This window comes from Halichoerus grypus, chromosome 6 (assembly GCF_964656455.1).
Source record: "Halichoerus grypus chromosome 6, mHalGry1.hap1.1, whole genome shotgun sequence".
Classification (NCBI taxonomy): Eukaryota; Metazoa; Chordata; class Mammalia; order Carnivora; family Phocidae; genus Halichoerus; species Halichoerus grypus.
In genome coordinates this window covers 170,804,753-170,821,695 of record NC_135717.1, presented here as the reverse complement: position 1 = coordinate 170,821,695, position 16,943 = coordinate 170,804,753, and the positions used below count along the sequence as shown (strand labels likewise).

At 43.1% G+C, this 16,943-nt stretch overlaps 1 protein-coding gene across 7 annotated transcripts in view; it reads left to right on the top strand.

The window, feature by feature from the left end:
• Window positions 1-16,943, top strand: part of MRTFA (myocardin related transcription factor A) — a 199,808-nt gene that overhangs the window by 154,557 nt on the left and 28,308 nt on the right. For all 7 annotated transcript variants that reach the window (XM_078076664.1, XM_078076665.1, XM_078076668.1 and 4 more), the window contains one exon: window positions 4,144-4,209. In XM_078076664.1, the coding sequence (XP_077932790.1) occupies window positions 4,144-4,209 (66 nt within the window). The remainder of the gene's footprint in view (window positions 1-4,143; window positions 4,210-16,943) is intronic.

Genomic DNA, 16,943 nt, shown 5'->3' with positions numbered 1-16,943 from the left:
CTGCTTGCACAGACCCATTTAGAAACAGATGATATATTAAATTTGTGGAATTCAATAACAGTCAAAGTATAAAGACTTGTGCATGTACACAAATAGGTATTTTTGTTTGTTTTTTTTTCCACTTGGGGAGTGGAGAGGAAATCTAAATGGTGATGTATAACGAATAGAGAGATTTTGTCGAATTCCTACTCTTTTGAATCTCCTTGGTCTAGCACCGTCTAGGAGTATAACCATTTGAACTAGTGTCAGGCACTTCTTGGTGAGGGTGGATGTGCATTAAATGTATGGCCTTGAAATGTACTCCTGATTTGGGTACCTTCTTTAGTGAACACAGCATATATGGCTCTTAAGCTTTGTACTGAAAGTGAGTTATTAAATGGTTTCTTCTAAAATGAGTAATCCCTCAACTGATAAATTACTGAACACTACATCTGAAACTAATGATGTACTATATGTACTATATGTTGGCTAATTGAATTTAAAAAAATAAAATGAATAATCCCTGAAGTTTGGAGACATAAAGGCATTTTATTTAGAGTGCTTAGAATTAAGAGGAATTAAGATAGACTAAGGAAAGAGGAAATTCATATAAATGTCTATTTCTTTGTAGTTGAAAGTTTCGAAGAGGGATCCTTGCATCTGTACACAGCCAAACAGATCAGTTCTAAAGTAAAATGATACAGAGGCTGACAACTATAATTTGGAGTTTACTGCCTAGGTCTTTTTTCTTTTCCTCCTAATAAACATTGTTCGAGTTAGCAGGAGAGGGTTTGCAGTGTATGAAAGTACATGCCTGCAGTCAGGTTGTGGCAGTACCCAAGATACTACTGATAAAGGGTGAATTCTATTATGTGAATGGGGAACTTGGTCAGATTTAAGATAAGCCCGGAGTTTGGAGTTCACTGCTGAGAGGGGACAGGATGGAATTTTCATATAACTGAACTTTAATTTCATTTAGTTTTACAGATGGAAAGATTTGTTAGATAAACTTTCCTCTTTGAGCTAGACCTGTTGAAAAACAAAAGCTAAATCAACCTTTACTGTGTTCTCCATAAAAAAAAAACTTGAATCATAGACTTAAATGTTGATTCTCATGGGGCAATAAGTTTTTCAGTCAAGAAGTTTGCATAATATCCCTTATGGCCCTATCTGTAGATGGGTTATTTAGGAGGGCTGCTGATTGGTATTTCAAAATTATTTTTGGATAATGGCCAGAGTTTTCATTAGTTATTGTTTCTTTGAAGTGTTCAGACATACTGAATTGTATTTAGATTTCTCTGTTCTCAGAAATCAAATCAATTTCTTATATTTAATCATTTTCTAATAGCTCATATTACACTGGGCTTTAGAAACACTATATATAAGGGCGCCTGGGTGGCTCAGTCGGTTAAGCATCTGCCTTGGGCTCAGGTCATGGGATTGAGCCCCACGTCAGGCTCTCTGCTCGGCGGGGAGCCTGCTTCTCCCTCTCCTTCTGCCTGTGGCTCCCCCCCGCTTGTGCTCTCTCTCTGTCTGTCAAATAAATAAATAAAATCTTTAAAAAAAACCCCACTATATGTAAAAGATGACAAATATTTTCCTTTTTTTCCCATCTTTCTTTCTTTCCTCCAAGGAGACGTATGGCATAGTATTAAGTGCCCCACACTCTAGAATCACAAAGACCTGGGTGTGAATTCTCATGCCACCACTTTTGAGCTGTGTGACCTAAGGCAAAGTTTTAAAGGTCTGATCCTAAGCTTCCTTATGTGTAAAATGGAGATAATAATTATACCATTCTGATAGGGCCCCCTTTTTTTAAGTTAAAAGTAGGTCAGTCACTTAACACTGGGCCTGACACAGTGACACTCAGTGACTCCTAGTTAACTATTTGCATTTTATTGTTATTATTAGTGTTACTGCTAATCTGTGGTTCTAATTTATCTGAAATCAAATTCCTAGATTAGTTTAAATTTATTTTTACTGAAGTATCACTCAAACTCCTTTGACCCTGGCCTGAGCCACATCCCTTTTCTTCAGTCCCTTTGCCTGTCTCACCAGAGAACCAGCCGAGGTGGTCACATTCCATACCTCTTGTCTCAGCAGCATAGGCTCCAGAAGACCCTGAAGAAGTAGAGAAGTAAGGAACCCACGTTCTGGTATCAGAATGTTTGGGTTCAAATTCTGTTGCACCTCTTATTAGTGGGATAATCTTAGGTAAATTACTGAATCACTCTGGGCCTTATTTTCTACCTGTAAAATGGGATTAGTAATGCCCCATGTCTTTCCATAGGGGTATTAGATATATCTGAGTAACTTAGTTAAAACATGAGAGTACACGGAACGGTGTCTGGCACCGAGCACATCTTCTATAAATGGTACCACTAGTGTGGCTATTGTTTTATCCATTTATTCTGCAAGTCTTTGCTTTTAAGTGTTAATTTGTAAAAAAAAAAAAAAAAAAAAAAAAAAAAAAAAATTAATAGTAATAGTTATAACTTCCTCATAAGATCTCTCAGACTGTATTATCATTTTGAGATACAGTTCAATTCAAGAAACAATTATTAAATGCTTACTGTGTATTGAGTGGTATGTAGGGCATATATTAATAAGATATATTCTCTGCCCTTCGGGAGTTTATAAACTGGTAGGGGAGATGAGCTATATTCAGGGGATAACTGTTGCATAGGGCAAAATACTACTATACTTTTTATAACAGATAAAAGGTAGCTCACAGGAGGTCTAGAGTAATTCTGCATGCTTGGGGGTCAGGAAGGTCAGGATAGGCATTTCCAAGTGAAGTGAATAAACAGTTGGGCCAGTACATGGTACTTGAGGAAGAGTAGTTGGACAGCTTTGCTTGGGGCATTTACAGTGGGAGAAGTACTCTACAAGTAAGGTCGTGAGCCAGGGAGCTGTCTGAGCAACATGGCAAAACTGTGGTACCAGATACTTGTTAAGAGGAGGAGCGGGAGGGAGGTGGAAGAGTTGAAGTTGGCTCAAAAACTTTAATACTTGTTTGGGGGTGGGGGAGTGCAGGGATTGCAGATCATGATTCCATTTTCTAAAGAGATAAGAAGGATGGAAAGTGGGTTAGGTTTTTGGGAGAAAGACAGGTTCTACTTTGGACCTGCTGAATTTGAGATGTAGTCAGGAGCCTAGTTATGGTTCTGCCATTCTTGGAGGCCTTCTTAAAAACTGCTCTCTGAGTGGAAAAGGCAGGTAACCTAAGATAATATGATTCCTAATAGGTGCAGGTCTCCCTCAAATGTGACTTGCAGAGACCTTATAATTGAAGACTTATCACATAAGGGGACTTTCCTTGGCTCCCAACCCTCCTTCTCTGAACTTTTTCTCACTTACCCTGTGATTGCAGGCCGTGCCATGGTCGTTCTGCATGGAATGCAGTGGTAATGCCCTTTACATTTCATTGGCATTTGAAATAGAGATCATTGACTTTTAACTTTAGAAAAATTCCTATTGAGTGTTTCATTAGGTGGTGTTGCCAGAGTCACCCTCCTCTATCCTGGGTGTGCTTTGACTCGTGTCGCTTGGTTGTTTCACCTCAACAGAAAAAAGCTCTAAGTGAACAGTAAGAGGAAGACAAGAGTTATATTGATGGTAAAATGTTTTCTGGTCTAGAGAAATGCATTGTTTGGTGAAAAGAGGTGTAATTTTTAGATACAAAAGACAAGATTTTACAAATAACCAATACTTCCTGATCTATGTGAGCACGGTATCATTCACTGCACTCACGATGGTAAACACATGCTGCCAGGAAGACAGTGTAGAACATCTAGAAAGCTTTTCCTGCTGGGTGTTGGTCCTCATTATATTTCCTTTGAGTTAAGAACTTGTGTTTTTTTAGTCTTAGGAGGAGGATACAGTGTTGTAGGAGGTTTTGAGCAAGAGGCAAGACTTTGGTACTTTGTGGATTGTTATCGCCCTGCAAGACCCTTCGCAACTTCCTCTCGCCGCCCACAGCAGAATACGGAAACCCTGCTGTATCAGGCCACTTCTGCAATTACAGACAGTCACAATTAAAGGGATCCTTCTTTCACACTACACCCCTCTGTTCTGAGACTTTCTTTGTATTTGAAAATGTGTCTTTTGTGGTGGAATGCCCAACTGAGCCTCGGTCTCTCCTCTCTCTTTGCCGCCCTGCAGTGCTGCAGTTGAAGCTCCAGCAGCGCCGGACTCGAGAAGAGCTGGTGAGCCAGGGGATCATGCCGCGTAAGTGCCTCTGTCTCTCTCTCTGTCAGCATTTAATAGAGCTGCGTTTTCAACATAGTGTGTGTGCCTGGTGTGCCATGGGAAGCACCTAACAGCAAACAAGGGCAACAGGTGTCATTTGTCACTCTCTTTCTTGTGCTTTTCCAAGTTCAAGGACTTTCAATCACTAATAGCTAAGATACTGCCCTTATTAAGTTCAGTGAAACAAACAGCATTGGATTGAATGGTGCCATCGAACCATCCTTCGCTTTTGAATTGTACCTTTCAGGGGTTTCTGCTCCCTGTTACACTCACTTCCCTTTATAGGAGGAGCAAATCTTGAGCTGGGGTATTGTGAGGAAGAATCCACTTCTTGCATGTGTTTTGCCTTCATGTTCAGGTTCTTGGGAAGAGAAAAAAACCCTTTTCCACCTGGTATTTTGAATCAACTACAGTTTTATTTAGAGTGAGATTCTCAGATACCCTGTGGCTGGCATGGGTGTGAGTGTGCTTGATGGGATTATTGCAGAGCTGGGCTTAGAAGGTGCACAACTATATTACTTGGGGAGAAATGAAACCAACATTGGAATCTGTTAGAAGTAAGAAAATTTGCTTTCAGTACCAACAGCATTATAAACTAGTAGAAGCTGGAGCCAGCAAGATTTTGCTCTTTTTGACATTCTTTTTAAGGTCATCAGTACAGAGCTTAGGCTCTCCCTCTTCTTTCTTTTCTCTTGTGTGTTATTGCTACTTGGACACACCCTATGAAGTTAAAAAAAAAAAGGTCCTACAACAACTTCTAGCTTCATAGTGAGAGAATTAATGTTTTTCACCTTAACTCAGTGCTGACCTACTGCCACGGCGTTTTCCTAATCCTAATTCACTTCTTCATTCAGTTTACTTGAGAACTGGTGTGTGCCCTTGATGCAGCAAGAAAAATCCAGCTCCTGCTCTCAGGAGTTTTATGTTTAAAAGGAGAATAGTGATAGTAAACAAGGAGACAAATAAGGTAATTTCAGAGCATAGTAAGTGTTACAAAGTAAATTAATCAGTTGGTGTGTTAACAAGTAATAGGAATGAGATGGGGTCACTTTGGATAAGATGATCAGGAAAGGCCTCCCTGAGGAGGAAATACTTGAGCTGAGGTCTGAAGGATGAGTTGGAGTCAGCCATGCAGAAGCAGGCAAAGGGCCAGGGAGAAGCGAGAACAAGTGTAAGGGCCTAGTGCAGGTAAGAGCCTGACGTGTTTGAAAACATCAAGGAAGCAGGTGTGGCTGGGGCCTGGTGAGTGAGGGGAGCCCGGGGACAAGTTAAGATTGGCAGGGTGGGCGGAGCTAGAATGAGGGCCTATCAACTACTCGGAAGAGGTGGATTTGATTTTAGGTACAATGGGAAGCCATTGAGGCCTTTTAATAAGCAAGTGAGGATGGGATTTGATTCATGTCGCGGTGATGGCAGGTCCATTTCTAAGAACTAGAACTGTATAGAAGGTGGAAGGAATCTGAGGTCTGTTTCTTTCTTTTTTTTTTTTTTTAAAGATTTTATTCATTTATTTGACAGAGAGAGAGATAGTGAGAGCAGGAACACAAGCAGGGGGAGCGAGGGAGAGGGAGAAGCGGGCTCCCCGCTCAGCAGGGAGCCCGATGTGGGGCTCGATCCCAGGACTCTGGGATCATGACCTGAGCCGAAGGCAGACGCCTAACGACTGAGCCACCCAGGCGCCTCCTGAGGTCTGTTTCTATCCTAAGCATCAGCCAGGAACTTAAGTCTCAAATTCAGCTTTTTATTTACTGCCGTTAACTTCCAAACCATTTACCCACATTATGCTGCTATCTTCTCTGGCTTTCCAGTGAAGGACTTCCCACCCCCAACCCTAAAGAGTCAGACAGAGCAGGCTGCTTGTGTGGTGGATCAGTGATATGATCAGGAAGGGCACTGTTGTGCTTTACAGATCACTCCAGATCTGCCTCTCTGTAAACCCTTGTGGAGGAACAAGTCACCCAGAGTCTCATCTCCTTGTCCCTTTCACCAAGGACATCATGTGTTTAATGTCTACGCTGTGTCCAGGGTAGTTAGTCCTGGAGAGATTAAAGAAATACCAGGCAAAAAAAAAAAAAAAAAGAAATATCGGGCAAGGTACCTGCCCTCAGACATTTAACAGTTTGAGTAGCTAAAATTTACCCATATACAAAATAAGGAACAATTCAGCATCCTGTGGGGGTGCTGACTAATTACAGTACTAGTTCTGAGAGCATAACACTATTTCTCAAGATCTGTGAGATGTTCAGGGTCTAAAAGCCTTGCAGAGAGGGTGAGGGCTCTGCATTCCTGTGCCTGTCTTGTACTTGGTACCAGTGGTTACTAGAGCTCACTGCTTAATACGATTGATCGAGTACAGCCTCCCTGCTCAGCATTTCTTGTCATGTTCTGTGTTGTTAAAAGACAGATGATGCTTCCATTATTGGAGTTATCTGCTTATACATTTCCCTCCAGCCATACTGTGAGCTCCTTGAGAAAGTATCTTACCCAGTGCCAGGCACTGAATGAATGAATCAAGACAGCCAGTTGTAAAGTGTGATGTATGTGTGTGTATGTGAATGACAGACAGACAGGGACAGATACAACTCTCTTGTAAACTTGTTGGAATTCTGGACATTGAATTTGGAACAACGCTTCTGTTCTGTCAGGAGCCCAGGTTCTAAAATGTTCTGAATACCTAATTGTATATTCTGCACTGTTCTCTGTATCTGTGAAGTGAGAATAATTGCCCTTCCTGTAGGAATAGAAATTATCTGCTTCTGTGAAAAAACTGCATCTTCCTCCTACCAAGAGCCACCTTCAGCTATGGACACAGTCTTGGTTCTCAGCTTTTCTAGTGTGAAGGAAGTAAGTAGCAATCTCTTAGATTCTGAGAGAGAATGTTGATGCCTGCCAATAGTTTCAGGTGTGAAATTCCCTGTTCACCTACATACCAGGTGATACGCAGAGATAGGGTCCTGAGGTTCTTTTTTTTTTTTTTTTTTTTGCCAACCCTGCACCCTGTGAGTAAATTCTTCCTCATCACAGCCCCGCACTCTCTACCCTTATCCTGTTGTAGTCTCCAACACCCTAAGCCCCCCTGACATTCCCACCACCTGCCATTCTCCACCAGCCCCACCTCTCACCCTCCATGCCACAGCTTCCAAAGAAAATCGAGCAGTGTTGGAAGCAGCTTCTAAGTGACCAGCAAGTAGTTGTTGATTGTTGGAGATTTGGAGGCCTGAAAAAGTAACATCTGGTTTGAAGGGTCTGCTTCCATTCCCATCTTGCTGGCCTGAGGGGTTTCTCTAAAGTGCATTTATATGTAAGTTTGTTGTACAACTGAGGAAGCAGGGAGGCCCTGGAACTGGGGGAGAGGAGTGATGTAGTCATGGCTGTATTCTGCCTCATCATTTCTGTGTTTATATCCCTTTTATCAAATTCTTCTCATTCCAATCTTATTTACATCTCTGGGAAGAAAACCCACCCACCTCATCTTCCAGAATACTCCTACACAGTTCCCATGCAGGACTGGCTTTCAGTTCTGACAGCATATCTGTAGGACACCATGTCTTCAGTGGCTCCCTTGCCCTCAGGGTTGTTCATGTTCTGCATATTGTTCAGAGTTGAGGTATGGCCTTTCATAAAGTGCAGGAGATTAAAGACTCTCCCAATTCCTACATACCCCTCTCTGCTGCTTGATAAACTCTGTTCATGGCATCTAAACTATGGGGTATGGAAGTTGGTTCCTGATGTGTTTTTAAACAGGATCATTTCCCAGCATCTGTCGTTCTCCTCATGTAAACATGTGTCTCAAATTTAACAGTATATAAACCCTACCAAATATAGAGTGCCAGATAGCAGAGGATTACATATTCCAGGCCCCGAGTTTTCTTTAATAATGTCTGAAGCTCTGCATATCTTGAGGGAGAGGAAAGATGCCGCAGATAGGACGCTCGTGTTTAAGTCCAAAGATTAAGACCAGAAATGCTGCGGTACCCAGAACGAAGACTCCTAGAGGACACGGGTCATGTGTGGTACACTGTGTTCTCAAACAGAGCTTTCCCTACAGCCTTTCTCTTTGACTTTTAAAGGTGTACTAGGTCATAAGGTTTAGGTGAAAATGAAGAAAAATGTTCTGGCAGTGAGAGCTGCTACAGAGGAATAACCTTTTAAAGGAAAGCATGGAAGTTCTTCTGACCCAGACAAACGAGAAAAAAGTCTCCTGTAATCTTTCTGGATATGAAAGAAGAACTTGTCTGTCTCTTCCTTCTCAGCCTTTTGTTATTCTCTTGTGAATCCTAGAGAAAAGTGTAGAGTTGCATGTTTCTGTGCTACCGTTAACCCTCAGTTCACTGTTTTCCCATGTGCGTGTAGTGGAAACACCTGGGTACCTTGGCAAGCACGTGAAGAAATCATTAGTTTTGTCCGATAGATTCTCTAAGGACCTTGCTCCATTGCTTGAGTGAGCTTGTGTTTTCACTTTAAATGGCATTTCTGTGCACCCAGCTGGTGCCATTGGTGACGCTTAACCACCGAATGGTTAGAAGAATCCAAAGAGAGTGAGGGCAGCACAGTTGAGAGAGGGCAGCCAGTTGCTGTCAGTCCAGAAGACTCTCAAACTGCCTAGCCCCTGAGAGGCGCTCAGACGTGTTGCTGTGTGAAACAGTGAACAAATCGGTCGGCTAGTTTTGACTGGCTCGTAGGTATACAAATAGGCCCTGCATATCTCACATTGAAACTGTAAAGAATGGCTTTATGTAATGAATCCCCACCACTCTGTATTTTTAATAAACTTGGCTGTATCTTGACTCCCTCGCCCTTAGTTCTGCAGTTTGACCCCTTTGTCGAGTTTCGGCTGTCAGTGTTAGCTAAGTGATGTATGTAGAGATAGTGTGGCCCAGTTGTAGCACTCATAGCTAATTTGTCATTTCACGGGGCCCCAGCGTTAGCTGGAAACCTCCTGTTCATCTGATTATAGCAATCTCTGCACCAAGAAGAAATTTCTTTTAAACTCTGACAAGAGGATATTTAATGGCTTGAAGTGTTAGGATTGATTACTATGATCCCTTATCTTCTGAAGCTAAATTTCTTCTTAATGATATTTTTATTTGTAACTTGGGAATTAGTACTTATATCCTTCTTCACCAAATGTCCAAACTGAGTTTCCATATTCTCTTTCCTTAGTATATATGGATCAAATCCATTTTGGTAAAGCTCTTTTAAAACTGATTTTTGTTTTTGTAACCCCTGAGAGGATAAACCAACTTCCTGAAGCCCCAGAGTTTCTTGTAATGAGAAAGAGGCTGTAATTTAACTTTGTCCTCTAGTAACTTGGGGATAGCATGGGATCTTTTCCCTAGGTTACTAGAATTCAGAAGAACTAACTACGGGGCCACCTGGCTGGCTCAGTTGGTGGAGTGCACAAGTCTTCTTCTCTGGGTTGTGAGTTTGAGCCCCACGTTGGGTGTAGAGATTACTTAAAAATAAAATCTTTAAAAGCTAAAAACAAATGGGCGCCTGGATGGTTCATTTGGTTATTAAACATCTGACTTTTTTTTTAAATTTTATTTTATTTGAGAGAGAGAGCATGAGTGAGAGAGAGCATGAGCGGGGGGAGGGGCAGAGGGAGAGGGAGAAGCAGACTCCCCACTGAGCAGGGAGCCCGATGCAGGGTTAGATCCCAGGACCCTGGGATCATGACCTGAGCCGAAGGCAGACACTTGACCGACTGAGCCACCCAGGCGCCCCAAGCGTCTGACTCTTGATTTCGGCTCAGGTCATGATCTCAGGGTTTTGAGATTGAGCTCTGCGTCAGGCTCCGCACTGGGTGTGGAGCCTGCTTAAGATTCTCTCTTTCCCTCTCCCTCTGTCCCTGCCCCCCTCAAAATAAGATAAAAATAAAAACAAAACAAAAGAACTAGCTGTAAGACCAGCCCTGTCCAATAGCACTTTCAGCAGTGATAGAAATATTCTGTAACACTAGCCACTAGCCATATGGGCTGTTGGAGCACTGGAAATGTGGCTAGCTTGAGTGAAGAGCAGAATTTATAATTTAATTTAATTTTAATTAATTTTTTAAAAAGATTTTATTTATTTATTTGACAGACACAGCAAGAGAGGGAACACAAGCAGGGGGAGTGGGAGAAGGAAAAGCAGGCCTCCCGCTGAGCAGGGAGCCCAATGGGGGGCTTGATCCCAGGACCCTGGGACCATGACCTGAGCTGAAGGCAGATGCTTAAGGACTGAGCCATTCAGGTGCCCCTAATTTTAATTAATTTAAATAGTCACATGTGACTGGTGGCTATTGTATTAGTGGAGTTTTAGACCTTATTGTGCCACTTAGGAACAAGGTGACTTTGGCAACTCTGTTAACTTTTCTGAAATCAACTTCTACTTTTATAAGAAGGAAATAATAACCCTTCTTACCTACTCCACAGAGTTAATTTGGAAATAAATGAGGTGATATATGGTTCATGCTTTTGAAACATAGTTGGGGCGCCTGGGTGGCTCATTCAGTCGGTTAAGTGTCTGCCTTCAGCTCAGGTCATGATCCCAGGGTCCTGGGAATAAGCCTGGCATGGGGCTCCCTGTTCAGTGGGGAGTCTGCTTCTCGCCCTTCCTCTCCCTCTGCCCCTCTTCCCCTGCTCATGTTCTCTCTCTCTGTCTCAAATAAATAAAATCTTTTTTAAAAAAAATGAGAGGAGCATTAGCTTGGCTCTACCACGCCCCCCCCCCCACATATATCTCATTAATGTCTCTCAAAACCAGTGTTTCGGCACAGGAACTATTTTTTTAAATTTTATTTATTTATTTGACAGAGAGCTGGAGAGCGGCAGAGGGAGAGGGAGAAACAGGCCTCCTGTTGAGCAGGGAGCCCGATGGGGGGCTCGATCCCAGGACCCTGGGATCATGACCTGAGCCGAAGGCAGTCGCTTAACCAACTGAGCCGCCCAGGTGCCCCCAGGAACTATTTTTCAATAAATAAAATTCTTCTTCCATTTTTCTCCCTACCCACAGATTAAAAAACAGTTGCTGAAAATTGTTAAAAATCAAAGAACCACTGAACAACATGGTGTTCTGTTAAGATTGTTCCTATTTTGGTCATATATTAACAGGACTATCATTTTATTAGCTTACTCTCTACATGGCAGTGGATGTTTCTTCTTTAACCTCTCTTAAACAAAACAAATAAATGTCTGGGTTGGAAATAATGTTTTTTTAAATTTCTGGGCAACTTGCCAAGAGACAGAAATGTTCACCAGTGGGGACACAGTGGTGATTCCAGGGCGGATGAGGGTCTGGTGTGAGGCTGAATTGCCCTTTACTTTTAAAACTTAGATTTAAGATGACAAAATCATAGGCTTCAAGGAAATGTCATTTGTCTTGTTTTAAGTGAAGTGTTTCAGTGTTCAAGACTTATGCCCCAGTGGTTACTTTGTCTAGGTGGGGGCTGGGGTGAGAGCCGATCCTCACCCGGGCTTCCATCATTTCCCATTTGCTCCAGTCCACTTGGGAGTTGCTAGAAGCCCTGTGGTAGTCTCTGTGGCCCGCGTCCCTTTCCAGTAGGAGCCCAGAAAAGGCGTCCCCCAAACCCCGCAGTTTGCCCGCTGCCTCTGGTCCAGTCTGTGCCCTCAGGCTCGCGCTTCTTCTAGATACTGACACTCACAAATGTTCCTGTGATCCATTTGGCTCTTTTAGATACATAGATATCTTTCCATGAAAGCGCTAGTTGCCTATTTCTTTTTTAAAAGTTGAGATCGAATTGGGGCACCTGTCTGGCTCAGTCAGAAGAATGTGACTCTTGATCTCAGAGTTGTGAGTTTGAGCCCCATGTTGGGTGTGGAGATTACTTAAATAAATAAATATTTTAAAAATAAAATTTTAGGGACACCTGTGTGGCTTAGTCGGTTAAGTGTCTGCCTTCGGCTCAGGTCACGATCCCAGGGTCCTGGGATCAAGTCCTGCATTGGGCTCCTTCCTCAGCGGGGAATCTGCTTCTCCCTCTGCCTGCCACTCTCTCTTTCTCTGACAAATAAGTAAATAAAATCTTTAAAATAAAATAAAATAGATATATAATTAACATAACAGGCTAGTTTCAGGTGTACAATATAGCTTTTTAAAAAATTTTTTAAGATGCAGAGAACCCTGCCTAATTGAGATGATGTTTCTTTAGCCCAGAAATGTGACCCTTTCACTGTAGTTGAATACGAAGGTGACATGGCATTTGAGAAATACCATTGTAAAATGTGTGTCCTAGGATTGGGGCTAACCTGATCCTAGATCTGAAGCCCAGAGAAAATTGTGTCAGGCACCTGGCCTCAGGAACCTTCTCTTTTATCTCAGGAGAAGACCAACTGATCGTGTCACTCCTTGGGTGTTATATGTTACATTTCTGATAGATACCACGACCTCTTCCCTGCTATCGTAGGGTGTATTCACTCAGTGGTCAGTGACTAGCTTCAGACCTCCTCCTTGGCCAATTGGTAACAAATCCCAAAATAGGACTCTAGAGTGCGTTGTATGTTCATGTTCTGAGCATATTCATTGTTGAATCCAAAGAATCCAACAGGGAGCTCTGTTGAACGGGCCATCAAAAGTAGTCGTCTTGATATGAGTTCTTGATACAATTTAATATCTAAAAAGTACTGTAGTATTCAGTTTTATTTAATAATTCTTGAAGTGGGGGCACCTGGGTGGCTTGGTTTGTTGGGTGTCTGACCCTTGATTTCAGCTCAGGTCATGATCTTGGGGTCATGGGATTGAGCCCTGTGTCAGTCTCCGTGCTCAAGGCAGAGTCTTCTTGTCCCTCTCCCTATGCTCTTCCCCCCGCTTGCTCTCTCTCTCTTTCAAATAAATTAATAAATAAAATCTTTAAAAATAATAATTCTCGAAGTGCCTGAGATATCCAAGGCCAACTTCTTTTCAAGGTTATAAATGGAGTGAAGGAGTTTATAAAGTCACTTGTTGAAGCTACTCACAGATTTTACCTGCACAATTATAGCCATAAAGAATCACAGACTCAAGGGGGCCCTGATAGTGTCTGATGATGTGGTGATTTAACATTTTCAGCCCAGTGGGATGCGATCTGCAGAAGGGCAAAGGTGATTTGGAGCTTTTATCTACACAGATGCCTTAAGCCTATTGATTATGGACTTCAATAAAAGGCAGTAGCTTTTGGGTGTGTGTGTGCTTCACCAGGGAGGATACACTGGGATGATAATTGACTGATCCAGAGCGTTAGGCTGGGCTGTGATGTGAGAGCTAAATAGAAACGTGCCTGGCATAGATGTCAAAGGGAAAATCAGAAGACCAAGTTCACAATCTTTGGCCCCTCATATTTTAACCTTTTGGAATTCAGTGTACCTGCTGATATTCATGCTATATAAGATTTTCCCCAGTCTTAAGTCTCTTTCACTGCCATGGGGTCAAGGTTGTGAGACTCTGGAGCAGCTTGCACTCTGGGAAGGAAAAGATTCAGCATCCCGAGTCTCCACTTTTACATTTATTCTTGGTCGTTGGCTTTCCTGCAGGTTTGGGTGGGGGTGACAACCCAGGTGCCAAAACAGGGTTGGTGGCAAGTCTGAGGACCAAAACAGGATGTGCATGAACCACGTTTTCTGATTGTCGTTTGGATTCTTGCTTGCACCAGAGCGTGTGATCCCTTCCCCACACCACCACCCCAGCTCGTTCTTCAATTCACATGGACTTAGTTCTGGTTTTCACTGTCATGGCCAGTCCCTGGAACTGTTGACACAACTCTTCAGTTAATGTCTTTGTTGTGGGATATTACCGTAGGCATTTTGGTATGACAGCTAAAAACAGTAAGACAAAAATTGGAAGTCAAGCCCAGTTAGCTGTCAGCATTTGATTCCACATGCATGCCGTTTCCTGCAGGAGGATGGCACAGAAAAAAAGTTAAAACAGTAACAATGCCTCAAGTTTAACAGCCTCCAGCAGCTGGCAAAGCACTTTCACTTTATTAGTGAGAACAGTCATCAGTGCAGTGGATTGTAGAATTGCCATTTTGTAGATGAGGATACCGAGGCTCAGAGGGGGCCCATCATACCACCACTGAAAGAAGCAGAGCCAGTCCGGTCTCCTGGCTCAAAAGCCCATGCTAATTCCTGAAGGTCACAGACTAATGGTTCTTAATGATAGGAATTTTATGATGATAGCCTGCTGTACTTTCCCCTGCGGCTTCAATATTGAAAGTTGAAAACAGCATCAGATCAGGACCCATAGTTAGTGAAGTAAAGTGAAAGTTGGTAGTTGGGGGTGAGCGTAACCCCTTCATTTTTGAGCCCCCCAGTAAAATTACTTCCAAGTTGCGGCTCCTATCTGCTGGCTGTGAGGTTTGAAGGCCAGGGGCATCTTTCTACTTCTGTCATAATAACCCTTAGTTAGGGCCGCCTGGGTGGCTCAGTCGTTAAGCATCTGCCTTCAGCTCAGGTCATGATCCCAGGGTCCTGGGATCGAGCCCCACATCGGGCTCCCTGCTCAGCGGGAAACCTGCTTCTCCCTCTCCCACTCCCCCTGCTTGTGATTCCTCTCTCGCTCTGTCTCTCTCTGTTAAATAAATAAATAAATAAATAAATAAATAACTTAAAAAAAAAAAAAAAACCCTTAGTTAGATGAGAGCCTCTTGATTTCTCTTGTGCCATTGATGCTCCTTAGAAAATCTTACACTGCCCCTTTGCCACACAGTTGCCCAGGTAGGTTCCCAAGATACAGCACAGTTACAGAGATCCATAGATGCTCTGCAGCAGTATGGTGTGCCCCAGGTTAAAGGCCCCTGCTCTGCCTGGATACAGAATCGTAAGATTCTGATTACACCTAAAGGTGGTGTAAACCCTTATACACCAGTGACACAGCTGACTTCTGCACTTTCATCACTCAGGTGTGTAAGTGTCCCTCCCCTGATTCCAGCAGTCCTCTGGGCTCCTTGCACTACCTTTCTATAGCCGCCTTCTATTGAGTGTGATCGCCAGGCTCTAGATACAAACAGTAGGGTATGGAATCCATCTCAGCTGAAATAGGCCCTCACCGGGGTGTGAGGGGAATGGCAAAAAGACCTGATCCTTTGACTCTCAAAAATGCACACTTTGCAACCCAGAGCAGTGAACCTGAAAGGGGCTCAGGAGATTAAACTCTACTAATTTGTGGGCACCTACATAGCTAGCAGAGATGAAATTTTGAACTAAGCTGTTGAAAAAAGTGATCAAGTCCTTACTAGGTGTACTTTGTGGTGACTTAGCCCCTGGTGGTAGAGAGTGAGCAAATAAAAATCCTTTCCCATCTGCGGTGCCACCTTTCCTCTGCCTTTTGCACTTAGGAAACAATGGGCTTTGAATTTTAGTGGCACCAGAATCTTCAAAGAGCTTAATAAAGAGGAAAAGTCTTGAAGCCCAGGAATCTGCATCCCAGAGAGAGACATGCTAATGCCAATGACTCTCCAGCTGCACTTGGAGGAACACTGGACCAAAGGCTGCTGGTATCTTTTCCCTTTTCATTTTTAGTGGTGGTATAGATCATTGTTACTGTCTTGTCTCAGGAGTTCTGAAATAGAGGATAGCCTGTCTGCGTGATTCAAGAGTTGATGACAAATTTCTAAGACCGTTGAGGCTGCTGCTTATGGAATGGCCAGGTTTGGACAGCTTATGAGCCCGTCTCCAGTGCTGGGGGCCCCGTACCATGTCAGTGGTCCATTTGGCCAAGTTAACGAACTGCTTGGAGTGGTGTGACAGACTTCTGTGCCAGGCCAAGGGATGTGGCAAAAGGCTCCATTAACTTTGGAAGGAGTTTGGTTATATAGTGACTCCTTCTGCTATATTGGCCCCTTCAGGAGAGGGCTGGAGGAAAAAGGAATGGGAGAATGTGTGTCCCCTTGACATTTTTTGAGGTTATATCTGAAGTCCTCCCTTCTGTCCCATTGCCAATATTAGAGAAAAGGACAAGGCAGCATCTCTTTCCAGAGGAATAGCCAGGAGAAGAAAGCAAAATGCGAAAGATCAGATTAATATCACTGAGGTTTTTGTTTGTGGTTTTTTTGTTTTGTTTTGTAACTAACACATTTTGGGGGGAAAAAAGGAGATACGTGATCAGAGATTATCTTTTGTGTCCCCCATCTCCATCCCCTCCTCCTACCTCTGTTATGCTGAAATATACACAAATAAAAAGAGCTGAATTACAGAATCATAAGAACCAAAGTCTAGTCTCCATTCTGTAGTTGATTAGAATGTGATCTCAGGCAAGTCAGTTCTCCAGTATGAATTGTGGAAAATAATAAGTCCCTTGTAATTCCCAACACACTGTACAAACGTCAGGAAGAACATGGAAGCCATTTGCAGCAACTCTGTTTGCGTTACTCATGGGAGCCTTTTTTGTCCATTGCTAGGTTGGTAGACACAGTCCTACTTTATTTCTTCTCCCCATGTCATTTCCTCTAGTACCACTTGAAAACAGAGTAACGCCCGAAGTCCTACAGGGCCCTCTCTCACCTCTCTCTCTGTATCCTGCCACTCCTTGTGCACTCTGCTCTGCCACCCCGGCCTCCTGGATACCCTCTGTCTTTCAGGCAGGTTCCCACCTAGGGCCTTTGCTTTTGCTGCTCTTCTTGCCTGGAAGGCTCTTCCAACAGATGGCTATAGGGTTCACCCCCTTCCTCAGGTGTCTGTTCAGATGGCACACCAGAAAGTCTTTCCTAACCCTCAGGAGAGTGAAATGCTCCTGCCCCC